The sequence below is a fragment of the Ambystoma mexicanum genome, chromosome 6p (genome assembly GCF_040938575.1).
Source record: "Ambystoma mexicanum isolate Mex_15411 chromosome 6p, UKY_AmexF1_1, whole genome shotgun sequence".
NCBI classification, from domain to species: Eukaryota; Metazoa; Chordata; class Amphibia; order Caudata; family Ambystomatidae; genus Ambystoma; species Ambystoma mexicanum.
Genome location: NC_090935.1, coordinates 598692266 through 598707496, shown reverse-complemented (window position 1 = coordinate 598707496; position 15231 = coordinate 598692266). Strand labels below are relative to the sequence as shown.

Below are 15231 nucleotides of genomic sequence, written 5' to 3'. Positions count from 1 at the left end.
CTTACACAAAAGGCCAAACTGTTGGCATTGCCAATGCTCATTTCCTTTGTGGTTGCGATGTTGGCCCACTGCATTGTTCACAGCTCCACGAGCGTGGACTCCCCATGCCTGTTGAATTCTTGCATTTGCACAGAAAGCAATTGCCCACCTCATGGTAAAGAGTGAGCGCCTTGAACACCCGGAGCTGGCGAAATAGTGTACGTCAAAGGTACAGCATTGAAAGGATTGCTGCTGCTAGTGGCATGAGTCATGGCTGCAGACATGAGTCAGTGGCTTCCCTTTGCAGATTATCTATCATCGAAAGGCAGTGACGCTGTCAAGTGGTGCCTGTCGAAACTGCTGTGGACATGCCGTGTGTTTCTTCGTGTTAAGGTTTGATAACATGCAGTGCCCACATATATGGACCTACGTATCCTTCCTGTTCTGCCAGGCCTTCTTGCCTTTCCCCGTTTTCTCCTACACCAGAAGATACTTTTGTTGTACTCAGTATATTGTTAGTGTTAGTAAGAAAGTGTGATGTGCACTGGGCACTTTAAGACAGTATAGAAACTTGCTGCCTCTCTGAGTATTCAGTGTCCTCGTTGCCTATCCAATTAGTTGTGATAGGGCAGTCCAGATGGTGTGTAGTGGTCCGCAATAAATACATAAATAGTTTTTAAAAAGCCACATTAATAAGCTACAAATTCAGGTAGGAGAAAAAAGGGGAGCCTGGGCTTCAGCCAGCATTAGAGGTTTAATTTACATCCCTGCAAAATACGGATTGGAGATTGACAATCTGTTGCGTCAGATTCAGCCCACTAGCGTCCAACACACACACTCTTCCTTTGTGGCATACACACATGGCTATTTAGCCGGACAGTGCCTTTAAACTTGGTAGCACAATGACAATGCAGCCTAGATGAGGCGGCACACAATTGGGTTCTTTGCCCAATGGTGCACCACTTCCAGGTGAGCATCGCCTGCAGACATAGCAGACCCTAACCTCCTAAGCGTCCACAAAGCTTTCCTTGCCGATGACAGAAAATGCCAATGGTTTATCTCAAATAAAGCATGCCACTGGAATTAAACAAGCCTAGCGTGGAGGCGGTGTCGGTGCAGAGTGTGACCTGCGCACTGTGTCCTCGTCTTCCGGAGACGGGCTTCCTTGAACAATCACAACAGTGGGGCATGTTTTCCAAAAAGTGTCATGCTTGAGAGAGAGTGTGAGCTTTGTGTGTTAGCCTTCTTTTCAGGCCAATGGAAAAAGTGCCAGGGACTTGGGTGCCAGCCACCCCTCTCATGTCACAGCACAGCAAAGCTGCACAGCTGCAGCACTAAGGCCTATGGGAAGCATCAAGCCTCGTCAAAGAGCACAATGCTTGGTATAGCAATTATAATTATGAAACCAATTGTCGTTTGCCTGTAGCGCTTGCTGCTAGTCATACCTCATCGTAGCACTGCAGATGGAAGGTGGCAATCTTACCGAAGCAATATTTGTTTTGTATTGTATGGCGGGTTAAGGGATTTGTCTGCCCTTCCCAGATGCCCGTTGCCTCCCTGACACACTTTATAGGGTGCAAGCAGTGATCTGCAGAAGGGGCGTGAGTGGTGGTCAGGCCAGGACCTGAAGCGGGGTTGGGCAGTCTGACTCCCAGTTGGGTGTCTGCAAGGCGGGATGGGCTGCTGTCATTCCCCTCTTGCCCCCTTACTTCCAGATGCTGTTGGGGGCGCGCGTGCGTGAGCACACACGCATGCTCTCTCCCTCTCCTCTTCCTCTCCTACTGCATTAGCCTTCTGAAAAAGTGAATGGTTTAAAATCAAAGTGAACAAATGCCACTGGTGCGGGCCGAGCAGCAGGTGGCAGATGCGTAAGCTGCGTCATCATTTACATTAAACGGGCACGGTCTCAGCCAATCAAATATGGAGGACCGTGGAATGTGATAAAAGTGAGCGCCTGGATGCAGGCAGTCTGAAAGCTGCATGGCGGGCGGCACAGTGCGTTAGCGATGCACTCAGAATGATGTGATATGGCATTTATAACGCGCATATACACAGGCGTTTCAAGGCGCGACAAGGCAGAGGGGGTGGGGCAGAGGGAAGACAGAGACAACGATCCTACTAGGCCAAATGTCATTCAGATAGCGCAAGTGAGGGGAAGTGGGAAAGGGGAAAAGTGCAGGGTGGGAGGGGGGTGGGGACAGTGCAGTACATGGGATTGATGGAATTAATAAAAACAATAAGAGAAGAATGGCCAGCAGGTGGCAAGTGCAGGGGTAAGTGCAGACATCAGGTGTCAAGTGCTGGTGGGGGACTGTAAGGGATACAGAAAACAGTCCCTAAGTGCAGGGGTTGCCAGGTAGGCAGTGCATGTGTGCAACTGACGGGGGAGGGGACCTGGGCCCGAGATCAGAGTGTAGCCAGGTGACCAGTGCAGGGTCAGCCAGGAGTTAAGCAGGGGAGAGGAGGGGAGAAAGCAGAAGCAAAGAGCAAGGTTTTGAGGTGCTTCCGGAACCGGAGGTGATTCTCCTCAAGTTCCAGGGAGGCAGGGAGGCTGTTACAGAGGGAGGCCTCAGCCGAAGAAAGAGATCTACCACCAACACGTTGCTTGGAGAAGCAACTGACCCTGATGGAGTTGGAGGCGGATGAGTGAAGAGCTTGAGAAGGAAGATATTTAGGAAGAAAGAGTTGAAGGTATCGAGGCCCCAGGCCACAGAAGGCCTTGTGGACAATGCAGAGGGCCTTGACTTTAATCCACGCAGCCACTGGGAGTCAATGCAAATATTTCAGTACTGGAGAGATACGATCCCTGGGCTTCAGGCCATGGACAAGTTTCGCAGTTCTGTTCTGGATGAGTTGCAGAGGGCGGAGAGTAGAGGAAGGCAGATTTAGAAAGAGGCTGTTGCAGTAGTCCAGCCTAGAGAGAACCAGGGCTCTGGAGACAGTGAGCTTCTGGGGGGAAGGAGAGGAAAGGAAGAATACCTCTGAGGAGGTGCAGTTTGTAGTGTGACTTCTAAGAGACGTCAGAGATGTGAGGAGCAAAGGAGAGGGTGGAGTCGAAGATGACCCCGAGGTTCTTAGCCTCACAGGCGGGAGCAGTAAGAGGGCCAAGTGAGGCCTGACAGAGAGTGACAGAAGGATGCAGGTGTGCCGATGAGGAGAATCTCCATCTTACTGGCTTTAAGGCAGAGATCGCTGGCAGCACACCACTCCTGGATAGCAGACAGACAGTCAGAGATGAGAGAAGGAGAAGAGGTGGCAGAGGGAAGACTGAAAACGAGCTGAGTGTCATCTGCATAGCACTGAAAGTTGTAGCAGAGAGCAGCAATGCAGTGCCAGGTATTGGTCGAACAGCCAGTGAGAGAGGTTAGACCCCTGGGGAGCACGCATTGAGAAGCAGTTAAAGCCAGCACCTACTGGCCCTCTATTTATCAAAGGCCATCTCAAACTGATTCTCTGGTAGTTACTACTAAGCGTAAGAGAGATGGGACTCCCTTAGCCACATCTGAGGCACTTCCTGATTAGGACAGCAAAAGGATTTACGCCCTAGAGAAAAAGGTAGCAACATCAGCTACTTTCTAAATCCATATTGCCAATAATACAACTCTTATTGAAAGTTTTAATAGCGCACAATGGGATCACGTCCATGAGCCCCTTAGGTCGGAAATACTTAAAACATTAACAGAGGGCAAACAACCGGCTGACACCATCATCAAGAACACTCTTGATGCTGCAGAGAACGCTGGTAGAATGGTTGCAGTGGGCACCCTCGTTAAAAGGCATGCGTGGATAAGAAATTCTGGGTTCAGACCAGAAACTCAGGCACGCTGCTAAACATGCCTGTGGAGGACAGTTCTCATTACAACTTTGCTGGGGCGGAAATAACACGATACTACCGTATATCGGCATGTTTCTGCACCGGGAAAGTACAATTTTTCCAGTGTGGTGGAGGAATTACCTCCAGTCAAGAGCTGGAGGTAATTCAACCACCCTACCGGCAACAAATAGCAAGTATTACCAGAAAATCCCCCATAGAGTCCGATGGGACTCCATGGAATGGAGATTTACCACCCTTACCAGCACTCATAATCTGCCAATAATTCAGCCAGACTGAGTGCCGGTAACGGTAATGCAGTCTGCCTGTATCTTGACGGATTTACCATCAGGATACTGTCAAACTTGTAATGAGGCTTAATGTCTTATTCAGCAAAGCAGTAGACAATGCTCTTAAAACTGCAAAGAAAGAGCACGAGACTCGTAAAACATTGGGACAAATTTCAAGTAAACCCTTTCAACAAAGAGGTTAATTTTCCAACCACTGTAGTTTTCCTAATAAAAGCTACCCTAGATCCTCAGGCCAGTCGGGCCATATCTCAGGTGCACACTCCAGCTCATGGTATACCAACTAGGGACAATTGTCCACGTCTCAATCTTAATATCGCAGACAATTTAGAAAGAGACGTAGGAGAGGTAGAGGCCAAGCCAGTCGAGGTTCGGCCACACCCACCAAACAATGACTCATTACATCATTTGCCCTCATTTGGGAGGGGATCATGTCAGACAGGTGTTGTCAACAATAAGACACGGGTAGCCGAGATACGAGATAAACACTGTATTACAGAAAGGAGCCATAGTACTCACCCCACCATCAGAGGTAAACAATGGTATTTATTATGTGTGCTTCCTTGTTCCAAAGAAAGACAAGACCAAATGCTCAGTGGTCAACCTCAGACCAGCAAACACTTATGTCAAACTACAAAAGTTCAGAATGACGACATTGCAGGAAGTCTTCCTATTGCCCAAAAAGGGAGACTTCATGGCAACATTGGGCATGAAAGATGCATACTTTTATATTTCAATGCTGGCAGCACATCGAAAGTATCTAAGGTTCAAAGTAGGGTTGACGCACTACCAACGAAAGGTGCATCCCTTTGGTAACGCATCAGCCTCCCGAGTATTCACAAAGGTACTAGAAGTAGTAGCAGAAAATATGCACAGAGAAAATATCCCAGTGTACCCCTATCTGGATGACTGGCTAATAACAGAAGAAACACCAGAAATACTGCAGCAAAATACACAGAAAACACTACATCTTCTGCATCAACTAGGCTTCTCCATCAATGAAAAGAAGTCACGCCCTTTCAGCAAAAACAGTTCCATGGGGAAGTAATTCAGACACAGGACACTTTGTTCTTTCCTTCTGAGAGGGCCCGAAACATACTAAAGCAGATCCCTTGTTATGCAGTCGGTCGTTGGATAACAGTCACAAAGGTAATGCAGCTTCTCGGCATGATGACGGCATGCATCTTCAAGGCTACACAAGCATCCAGTGCAATAGGGGCTAGCAAAATAATGGTCGCCGGCAAAGGGCAATTGGAACGATCTGGTGCAGGTTTCGTGAACAGTGGTGTGAGTAGTTCTTTGGTGGACAAAGAAACACTTCTTATAGGGGAAACATTTTGTCAACCCAACAACACACATCACAATCACAACAGATGCATCACTATACAGCGCAGGGCATGTGGACACATAAACTTGCTAAAAAACACATTAATGTTTTGGAATTGCTAGCCGTTTACAGAGCACTACAAGCATTTCAACATCACTTAATAGGGAAGAATGTACTGATTATAACAGACACCACAACCACCATGATTTACATCAACAAACGGGGCGGGACTCGCTCCCTAAATCATCCCACACTAGCATAGAATATTTGGAAATGGAGCCTCCAAAGGGGAATACATCTCCTATCTCAACATGTTCCAGGGGACCACAACTGCCAAGCAGAAACAAAAAGCAGAAGCACAAGTCAACCCTCAGAACACGAGTGGGAGTTACATTCTGACATTGTAAACAACATTTTGACACGTTGGGGGCAACCAAACATAGACCTGTTTTCTACAAAAGAAAATGCAAAATCCCTAGGTCACGCCTCCGGCATCCCACAGAAAAGGTCCAAAGGGAATGCACTGTGGATCAGTTGGTCATGGAGATTTGCATACACTTTTCCTCCAACATCCCTATTGAACAAAGTAATCCACAAGATGCACCAGGAACATTTGAGAATGATTATAATTGCCCCAATGTGAGCATGTGAGACGTGGTATTCCAATCTCCTCAAAATGTACATTTGCCCACCAATAAAGCTAACATTCCTGTACAAAGAATCAGGGGTTGATCCTGCACCCTCAACCTTGAACAGCCAATTTAGCAGCTTGGCTCCTGAAGTCATAGAGTGTGGTCACGTTAAACTGCCTGACAGATTCATGGAAATATTAAAATAAGCTCGTAAACCAAACACTAGACATGGCTACGTAAACAAATGGAAAAGATTTGTGTTATGGTGTAAAAAAGCCAAATGTCAAGCCAATTGTCTGCTCACCATTGTGTATAGTTCACTCTCTAGTACACATGTTAGACTCTGGCCTGGTCTTTAATTCATTAAGGGTCCATTTAGCCTCACTGTCCGCATATATAACATCACAAAACAAGGTTTCTTGGTGGAAAGTTCCTGTCATGAAAGCCTTTCATGGAGGTAGTTAAAAGGCCTTATCCCCCTATTGTAAAACCACCCCCTGGTTGGGATTTAAATATTGTCTTATGTAGGCTCATGGGCCCTTCTTTTGAGCATATGCACAAATCAAGCCTCAAACTCTCACTTACGAAACCGCCTTCCTTATAGCCATCACTTCTATTGGAACGGTAAGTGAGCTTCACGCATTGTCTGTGACAGAACTTTTTATCACAATACATAAAATCAAGGTGGTCTTAAGAATGCACTTGCACTTCTCACCAAAGTACATTTTTACGTTCCATGTCAACCAATCCATTGAACTTCCAGCTTCTTTCAACACCCACAGAACTCTGGGGAAAGAGCATTCTGTACACTAGATGTTCGGATAGCAGTCATGTACTACCTCAGCAAAACAAAGCTACTCAGAAAAACAGACCAGTTCTTTGTATCCGTAGCAGCCGGGAGAGAAGGGCATCCTATCTCAAAGGCTACCATTGCTAGATGGATAGTAAGATGCAAACAGCAGTGTTAAATGGTATCAAACAAAACACTGCCATTTACACCTAGAGCACACTCCACACGTTGTCCACGGGCTACCTTGGTCTTCTTCACAAACGTGCCACTGGAGGCTATCTGCAGAACAGCCACATGGAGTTCAGTGTACACTTCCACACAACATTGCTGTGTTGACACATAAGCAAGACATGTCTCACAGGTGGGACAGGCAGTATTGAAACATTTATCTGCCTCTGTCCCTTCTATCAACCTACCGCCTTCACCCAGTATAGCTTGCTAGTCTATGCAGAGCATGCGATTCTAAGCAAATCCACAAGACTGTCTTTCTGATGTTTGTGTCTGCTTATTTTATTTATTTTATTTATTTTAATTCTTGTAATGCGCCAACATGCCCGTAGGCCTCAGGGCGCACATAAAACTGAACAAAACAAACAAACAGACATGGCAAAGAAAAAGAAGTGTCAAAGAGTTATTCCAGATTGAAGAAGTGGGTTTTTACAGTACGTTTGAATGCAGTGTAGTCCTGGATCTGCCGCATCTGGGCTGGGAGTTTGTTCCATAGAAGGCGACCTTGAGCGTCAAGAGTGGTACCTCCAAGTTTGGCTGTCCTGTATTTTGGATGCTTGAGAATACTGGCAGAGGATGAAAGAAGGTTCCTCGTGTTAGATTTAATGCTAATTAGGGCTGACAAATAAGTGGGGCTACAGAGGCTGAGGCATTTGTGGGTCGTGGTCAATATCTTGTGCGTTATCCAATGTTTAACGGGAAGCCAATGAAGTTTTTTCCTAAAAGTGGAAATGTGTGTACGACGGGACTGATTGAAGATATTACGAACAGCATTATTCTGAGCCACTTGTAATGATTGGATGTTGGAGGCTGTGGTGCCCGCTAGGAGGCTGTTGCAATAATCCAATCTTGAATTGATCAGTGCAGTGGACAGAAGGGCACAGTTTTCTTCCGAGATGAATGGTCGAATATAGCCTATTCTTTTATTTATAAGACCGCAGCTAGATTTAATGCTGGAGACATGGGACTTCATAGAAAGTTCTTCGTCAAGAACGACGCCTAGGGTCTTGACTTTCTTCTGGACGAGAATGGTATTGTCGGCAATATGGAAACTAGCATAGTTGGAGTCAAGTTTCGCCCGGGTGTTTTTTGATGCCACAATGAGGAGTTCAGTTTTTTTTGTCGTTCAGGGCAAGAGAATTGCAGGCCATCCAGTCTTGTATGGCTTTATATATTTTATTGATGGTTACTGTATCGCTGCTATAGGAGCCACTCAGCTGTATGACCACCTGAGTGTCATCAGCGTAGTTCGTGTATTGCACTCCTAATTTGTTTAGGAGGTCAAGAAGGGGACGGATATAAAGATTGAAAAGCAGAGGCGATAGGCAGGAGCCCTGTGGAACTCTGCATGTCTGAGATATTGGAGAAGATTGATTATTGCCAACACAGACCCTCACCATTCTGGGACCCAGAAAGGAAGCAATCCATCTGGATGCAATTATGGAGCAGTTGGTGACCTCTCCGAGCCTTGACACCAGTAAGCTGTGATCAACTAGGTCGAAGGCTGCGGAGAGGTCTAATAACACGATAATAACTTAGATATGAAGTTAGTGGTTCAAACATGCAACCCTTTCATAACAGACACAAGTGTCAAATATAACAAAATGCAGTCATTCTTATGCTCCCAAAATGCTATTTGATTTTAAGCAAAGCAGGCTGGACCCCTCACTGGTGTTATTTGTGCCCTTCCCATTTCCCATTTAAAATGAGTACAATAGGAGTGACCAGACTGTCTATCTTGTAATGATGGCATCTATCAGAAAATAATGAATATAGTTCTTCTACGTTTTGCTGATGTAATTTCCCAGGAAGTCAAGTGTAATATACACATTATGACTAAACAATGTACTGAAAATGAACATTAGACATGAACATTGCAACATTTTAAAAAAGTTACAGAATATAATGTTAGCACAATTAAATATTTGTTTTTCTTTGAATTGCTGATTTTGCAAACAAACAACGCCATTCCTCCTCACACATAAGATATTTGTTTTTCCTCGTGTCGTGCCGCTGTTGGAAACGGCAGGGGCGGCTTTAGTAAACACATGCCTCACAATAAGACTGACAAACGCAGACAGAGAAAATAACAGAGAAAGGAGGAGAGAAAGAGTGTGAGAGAGAAAACGCTAGATCAGCATATGATACACTGGGTACATCTTCCTAGTCATTATTACTAGTAGTCGCATTGGTATGGTTGTCCTAGTTACTATCATTAATGTTATCAATATAGGCCTATAAATTGTTTTGTTTGATATTGTGTATATATTCAATTATAATGCTTAAACATTTATAATCTGGAAATTGTACCCTTAGTTGTCCCACCCTGGGTTTGTTTGTAATGAGATATTTTGTCAAATATTTATTAAATTCAGCTTGCATTATTGTTACGATTGTTAATCTAATGGGAAAAGGAGAGAGGTTTCATCTATGAACTTACAATAGGCAGGCAATGCTGATCGTCCAGGATGTATTCTCTGAACTGAGTTCCAGGGCTAAGAATCAATGTGTTGTATTTCATAAGTCTTCTATTTTTCTTGTTTTTCAGACCACTAGTGTACCTGGGCTTAAAGATTTTTGGCCGGTTTGGAGTGTGTGAATTTTTAAACTGTACAGAAGCTACACTCCGTGCCTGGCTGCAAATTATTGAGGTCAACTACCACTCAACCAACTCCTACCACAATTCCACCCATGCGGCCGATGTGCTCCACGCGACTGCATTCTTTCTTGGAAACGAGAAAGTTAAGGTATATTTCTATTGTGAGTTCTTTACTAAGACCCCCATACCAATTTTTTTATTTTTTTTAACAACAGCTTGGTTATACCGCAGCTTCTAGGCAGCACGGCTGTATTAAGGCAGAATAATGTTATGTTAAGATTAGCAGGTTTATCTGTATAATAAAATACACCATAAACTCCGGAAAACCGCCCTCTGAGGATGGCATCTGTATTGCACAGGCTCTTTCGAAGATTTTGAAAGCATTTGTGTTTCATTGCCAAATTACAAGTAAAAAGTGACTCAAGTCTATAAGTAAAGGGAAAAAGGACCCAAAGTAGGATTAATTTGTCATAGGAATAAGCCCAGTTCATAGTTGACTCAGGTATGTCATTTGGGGGTGTCCAGGGGTTGCAGCCGCGACCCCTGTGTTCTCCCTTGCTAGCCCTGCAAGCTACCTTGCTACCCATGTTGAAAAAAAAGACAATTTAAAAAATGTTGTTTTTACAGGGGTTGCCAGGGAGATTGCAGGAGCCACACAACACCAGGTCTGGGGGTGCCCGATGCAGTCTTCACCCATCAGGGTGAAGGCTGGACCGGGTTTTGATGCACAAGAAGGAAGTGCTGAGTAGGGGTTGGAGCTGACCATGACATGTGGCACATGTCACATGCCACATTCAGCTGCAAACCCTTCTCCTCTGGCTTCCTCACGGCTCATATACAGGAACCAGATTCTGCTTCCTGGTTGTGAACAGCACGTAGGAGCCAAGGGTGGCCTGGATTGACGGACCTAAGCTGGAAAAACAGGTAAGAAGGTTTTCTTTTTAAAAATGTCATGTGTATTTTGCATGTGTGTAGTGCATGTCAAATGTATGTATGTGCTATTAGCCAGTGAGTGATGGGTGAATGAGTTGAAATGTGATAGTGTGTGTGTGTGTTTGAATGTTCTGGATGGGTGGGTGTGGGCCTATGTAGATAATGCAGTGCAAGTAGAAGAGAAGATGTATGAGTGAGTGACTGGTGGTTGAATGAGTAGGAACATGTTAGAGTGTGGTTGAATGTTCCGGGTGGGTGGGTGCGTTCCTGTGTGGAGAATCCAGTGTAAGTGGACGTGAGAGGTTTATGAGTGAGTGAATGGTGGGTGAGTGAGTAGGAATGTGAGTGCGTGCGTGCAAATGTTCGGGGTGGGTGGGTGCCAGTGTAGGTGTATGGGAGATAAGGTATATGGGTGAGTGACTGGTGGGTGAATGGGTATGCATGTGATTTTGTGTGTGAATGTTCTGGGTGGGTGGGTGCAAGCCTGTGTTGTGAATGCAGTGTGAATGAATATGAGAGGCGATGTATGGGTGGGTGAAAGAGGATGGCTTTGTGTGTTTGTGTGCGTGTGTGTAAGGCCCTGGGAAACTGGGGATCACTAGAGCATTTTTAACGCATCCTTTATTGACGTTGCACGTTTTACTCATATTTTCGGGCAAAGCCAAGGTCATGTGTGTCATAACCTGGCTAGACTGGCATTTGGTCCAGTCAGTCTAGCCAGTGCTTACTGTGGCATGGCATTTATTACTCGTCATCTTTGAAAAAGCAAGTTTGATAAGCAGTATTCCCTCGCTAGACTGTCGTTATGGTGTAGAGGCATGTATATTTCTTACTGTAGCTGTAGCATGACTTTTTATTAACTGAGCATCTATATGAAGCAAGGATGATAGGTGTTCTTATGGGTCTGCACTGGCTTAAATTGGAACTAGTTTGGACATGTTTTCTTATTGTGACATGTCACTTTTAATGGCCAAGCCAACGGGAGTATTTTCTAACATAGGAGCCAGGGACGTCATTTAGGGGTCACAACTCTGACCTCTGTGATCTCCCTTGCTACCCCTGTGGTCTCCTTTGCTACCACTAAAAAATAAATTTAAAAAAAAGTTTTTCTTTTTAAATTGAGGCTCCTGGGCTGTGACCAGCAACATGTGGCTTATTGTTTCTGGAGTGGCTGGTTTTCTGATAGCTATAGCCATTAGGATAGCTCAGTGGGTTGGGCGCTCCCTGTTGCAATGTGTGTGTGATCTGCAGGTTGCATGTTAGACTCCCGGCAAGGTCAACTCAGCCTTTCAGCCGGCTGAGGTTGATAAATTAGTTCCAACACAGGTTGGGTGTTATTAATGATAGATATGGTGATCCATTCTTATAATGGATATCACTTTACAGTGATATCATAACCATCATTTTCGTAGTGTATTTAGAAACAATGCTATGTGATGCCACTTCCTGTTTTATCAAGGGGTGAAAGGTCGTGTCGCATCGATTCCTGTGATGTCACTTCAGGGTGGGGTCAAATGACATCACTTCCTGTGATTTCATCGGAGGTTCATGTGATGTCACTTCCACTACCCCTGGCATTTTGGTGAAATGACGTTCCTGATAGGAGCACTGGCATATATTGGCAGAGCCAGCTTTGTGTCTTGTGCCAGTAATGATATTATAAAAAACATCTCAAAGCGAACATGAGTATGTTCTTATATGTGAATACTAGCATATGTTGGTGTAGCCAGCATGGGAATGAATGGGCACAGCCAGCATGAAAATGTTTTTTATACTAGCATATATTGAAGGGACCAGCATGACCATGCATTGGGAAACTTGTGACTTGCATGTATTGTACTTTTTTCCATGAGTTACAATACACCCTACAAAACCAATTGCAAACTGTCTGGCCTTCTACCCACATTTTCACAGAAAGTGTGCTGTGTAATGTACCATTTTATCCCATTATTCTAAAATATTTATTCATGGGAGGGGGAATAATCCCCCTGAAACACCCAAACCCATTTGCGTTAGTTCGGGCCCTCTCGCTATGCTCAGTTGCAATCGCATATTTGTGGCAAATATTTACACCCTCCATTAAATCAACTCACCAGCCATCACTGGTGGCTGCTATATTTTGGGACCAGGCACCACCCCCTTCTTTCTACACTAGGTGAAACATTTAAGCTTTCACTTGGAGAAGTGCATGTCCCTAAAGTGGCATAATCATCATGGACATTGTGCACACATGGAGGTCCAGGCCGGCCTGGGGTATGGCATGCCCTATGCTTTGTCAAGAAGCTTGGGGGGGCCTCAGCATGGCTGGCAGGGGGCCCCCCAAATTTCGTGCTACTCCACTAATTGGGCTCTGCTCACCTTGTACCCATTCAAGTGTGATTTGAATGGTTTAGAAGGGCAGCCACCAGGACCCTGCTCTGGTGCAACATTTTTTAAGAAAAAAAGCATTGGACACAGAGTCTCAGAAGTGAGAGAGCCATGGAGTGACCCACCTTTCCCCACTCAAACTCCTTCAAGGAAAGGGCTCTGTGGAGACTTTATTCACGGGCCGGTGGTGCGGGGTTCATTGACTAACACACCTTGCACATAGAGCTCTGAAAATCATGGATGCACTGAGCTCCATTCTTGAGGGAGGTGCAGCCACTCCCAACTCCCCCTTCCCACAACTCGCCCCCGTTAAAAAAGTTTGAAGAGTTATGTATCAAAGCCTAGGGGTCATATTTGGCTCTGGGTTGTGTGGGACAACATCTGGTTGCTTGTCATATAGCTTAAAGATAGATGCACACAGAGACATATGGGGTTAGGGAGAATTTGCATAAATGTGCTAATTCCCTTCACCTTAGAGACCCCAGCAACTTTGCTGGATTTTGAGGACTTGATTTATTTTTACCTGGAGTGAGTGTGAGCCTTTTTGTTCCCACTCTCTCATGTATTTTGATGTGTGTTTTACTCTTGTGTTCTTTGATTATGGGGTTTTACTCCATAGGCATCATCTTTTCATGTGTGTTACACAGCACCCTCAGTGCAGTGACACAGGGAAGCCTTTTCAGGCTGTCCCAAGGTTTAAATACCTTCTCTGGGATAAACTACTGTTTCCCAGAGAAAGTAAAGTTAAATTGACTTTACTAGTCTTTTTAAATTCCTAGATCCAGCACTTACAACAGAGTGCCGGAGGGGTTACCTAGTATCCCCTGTGTCTAGAAACCCATGTAGCAGTCAAATGCTACCCTTTCCTATTGAAATGGCTGGTGGCAGTGGTTTTACAACAAACTACCATGATTTGTCCCGACCGCGAACACCGGTAGCGTTATATCGCAGGAGCCATGTTTTTCAAGATGGCGTCTGAGCCTCCTTTGTTTAAACAGGTCTTCTTTTTTCGCCATTTCTTTTTGGAAAGGTCCTTCTAGAGTTTGTCTCTGCGTGCCAAACTAGGTTTGGTCCCTTTGTTCCTACGCCTTTGGCAGGCTTCAGGACTGAAGACCGCCTCTAGCGCCTAAGTCTCTGCGGTGGGCAGGAAGTTAGGGAGGTGCCCAAAACTCCCTGTGCTTAGTCTCCTGGGAGACCCAAATGCACTCTGGCATGATTAGCTGGCTGACTGTCCGGCAAGGCCAGCCACCTTGCTGGGTGAGTGGCAGCTAAGCTGGAAGGAACAGGAGAAAACTGTTTAAAAGGCTAGTCTCTTGGCTTGGGAGGCAGAGTCGACCACTGGAATGAAAAAAAACAAAGACGAGCTGGAAGTGGACGGCTGCTGCAACTCCTGGAATGTTGGTTTGCCCGGTGAAGCCCTGCTACAGGTCTGAGTCGCCAAGTTCATCTCGACAGAGAAGCCCTTCAAGGATGACTTTTTCCTTTGAGTTGGTGCGTCCAATCAACTCGTAAGCCACCTGGACACCATTCACGGAGCTGGTTGTATTTTCCCCAGAGTGCTGCAGGAAACCGAATAGCCATGGAGAAGGACACCAGTTTGTGTGCTTCAAGACAGCTACCGGAATCGAAGAATTGCCAGTTTGCCAGTTTTGTGACCAGTCCCTGTGCAGTGCAGGCGTCCCCCGACGTCCTCCCTCTTGTTCCTATGACTGAGGCTCAAGAACAGCGAGATCTGCAGGAACTGCCAGGAACAGAAGTCCTCAGCTGCATCTTTTTCTTCAATATAAGGTACTGTGAAAACCCGACCGAGAGAACGTACCTCTCACTGCGAAAGTGTGCAAATCTTTGGCAACTTGCAGGCCTAGTCAGCTTGTGACCCGACATATAACTCTTTCTTCTGAGAGCTACTAATAAGAACCGTGGCAAAGACTTTTCCGTTTATCTACCAGAACCGTTTTTACCTATAAAAGACTCTAGCCCATTGACTTTGGTCTACCTATTGCATTGGACCAACTCCTCTGGTGAACTCAAACTATTTGTACTGTTTAAAAGTAACTCTACTTTTCGTTTTATTAACTTATGCATTTTTGCTCCTACTTCAAATGCTGTGAATGCCATTTTGCTCCTCCTTCAAAGTAGTTTAAATATTTCAGAACCGGTTAGTGTGAAGTATTGTAGGATATTGTTGTGTGATATTGATTGCCTCCTTTTAGTGAATGTTTTCTAACTGACTGTGTCATAAATGAATAAGTGTTTT

At 45.2% G+C, this 15231-nt stretch overlaps 1 protein-coding gene across 2 annotated transcripts in view; it reads left to right on the top strand.

Annotated features, from left to right (window-relative positions):
- Positions 1-15231, top strand: part of PDE8B (phosphodiesterase 8B) — a 1197077-nt gene that overhangs the window by 938324 nt on the left and 243522 nt on the right. For both annotated transcript variants that reach the window (XM_069627430.1, XM_069627431.1), the window contains one exon: positions 9624-9822. In XM_069627430.1, the coding sequence (XP_069483531.1) occupies positions 9624-9822 (199 nt within the window). The remainder of the gene's footprint in view (positions 1-9623; positions 9823-15231) is intronic.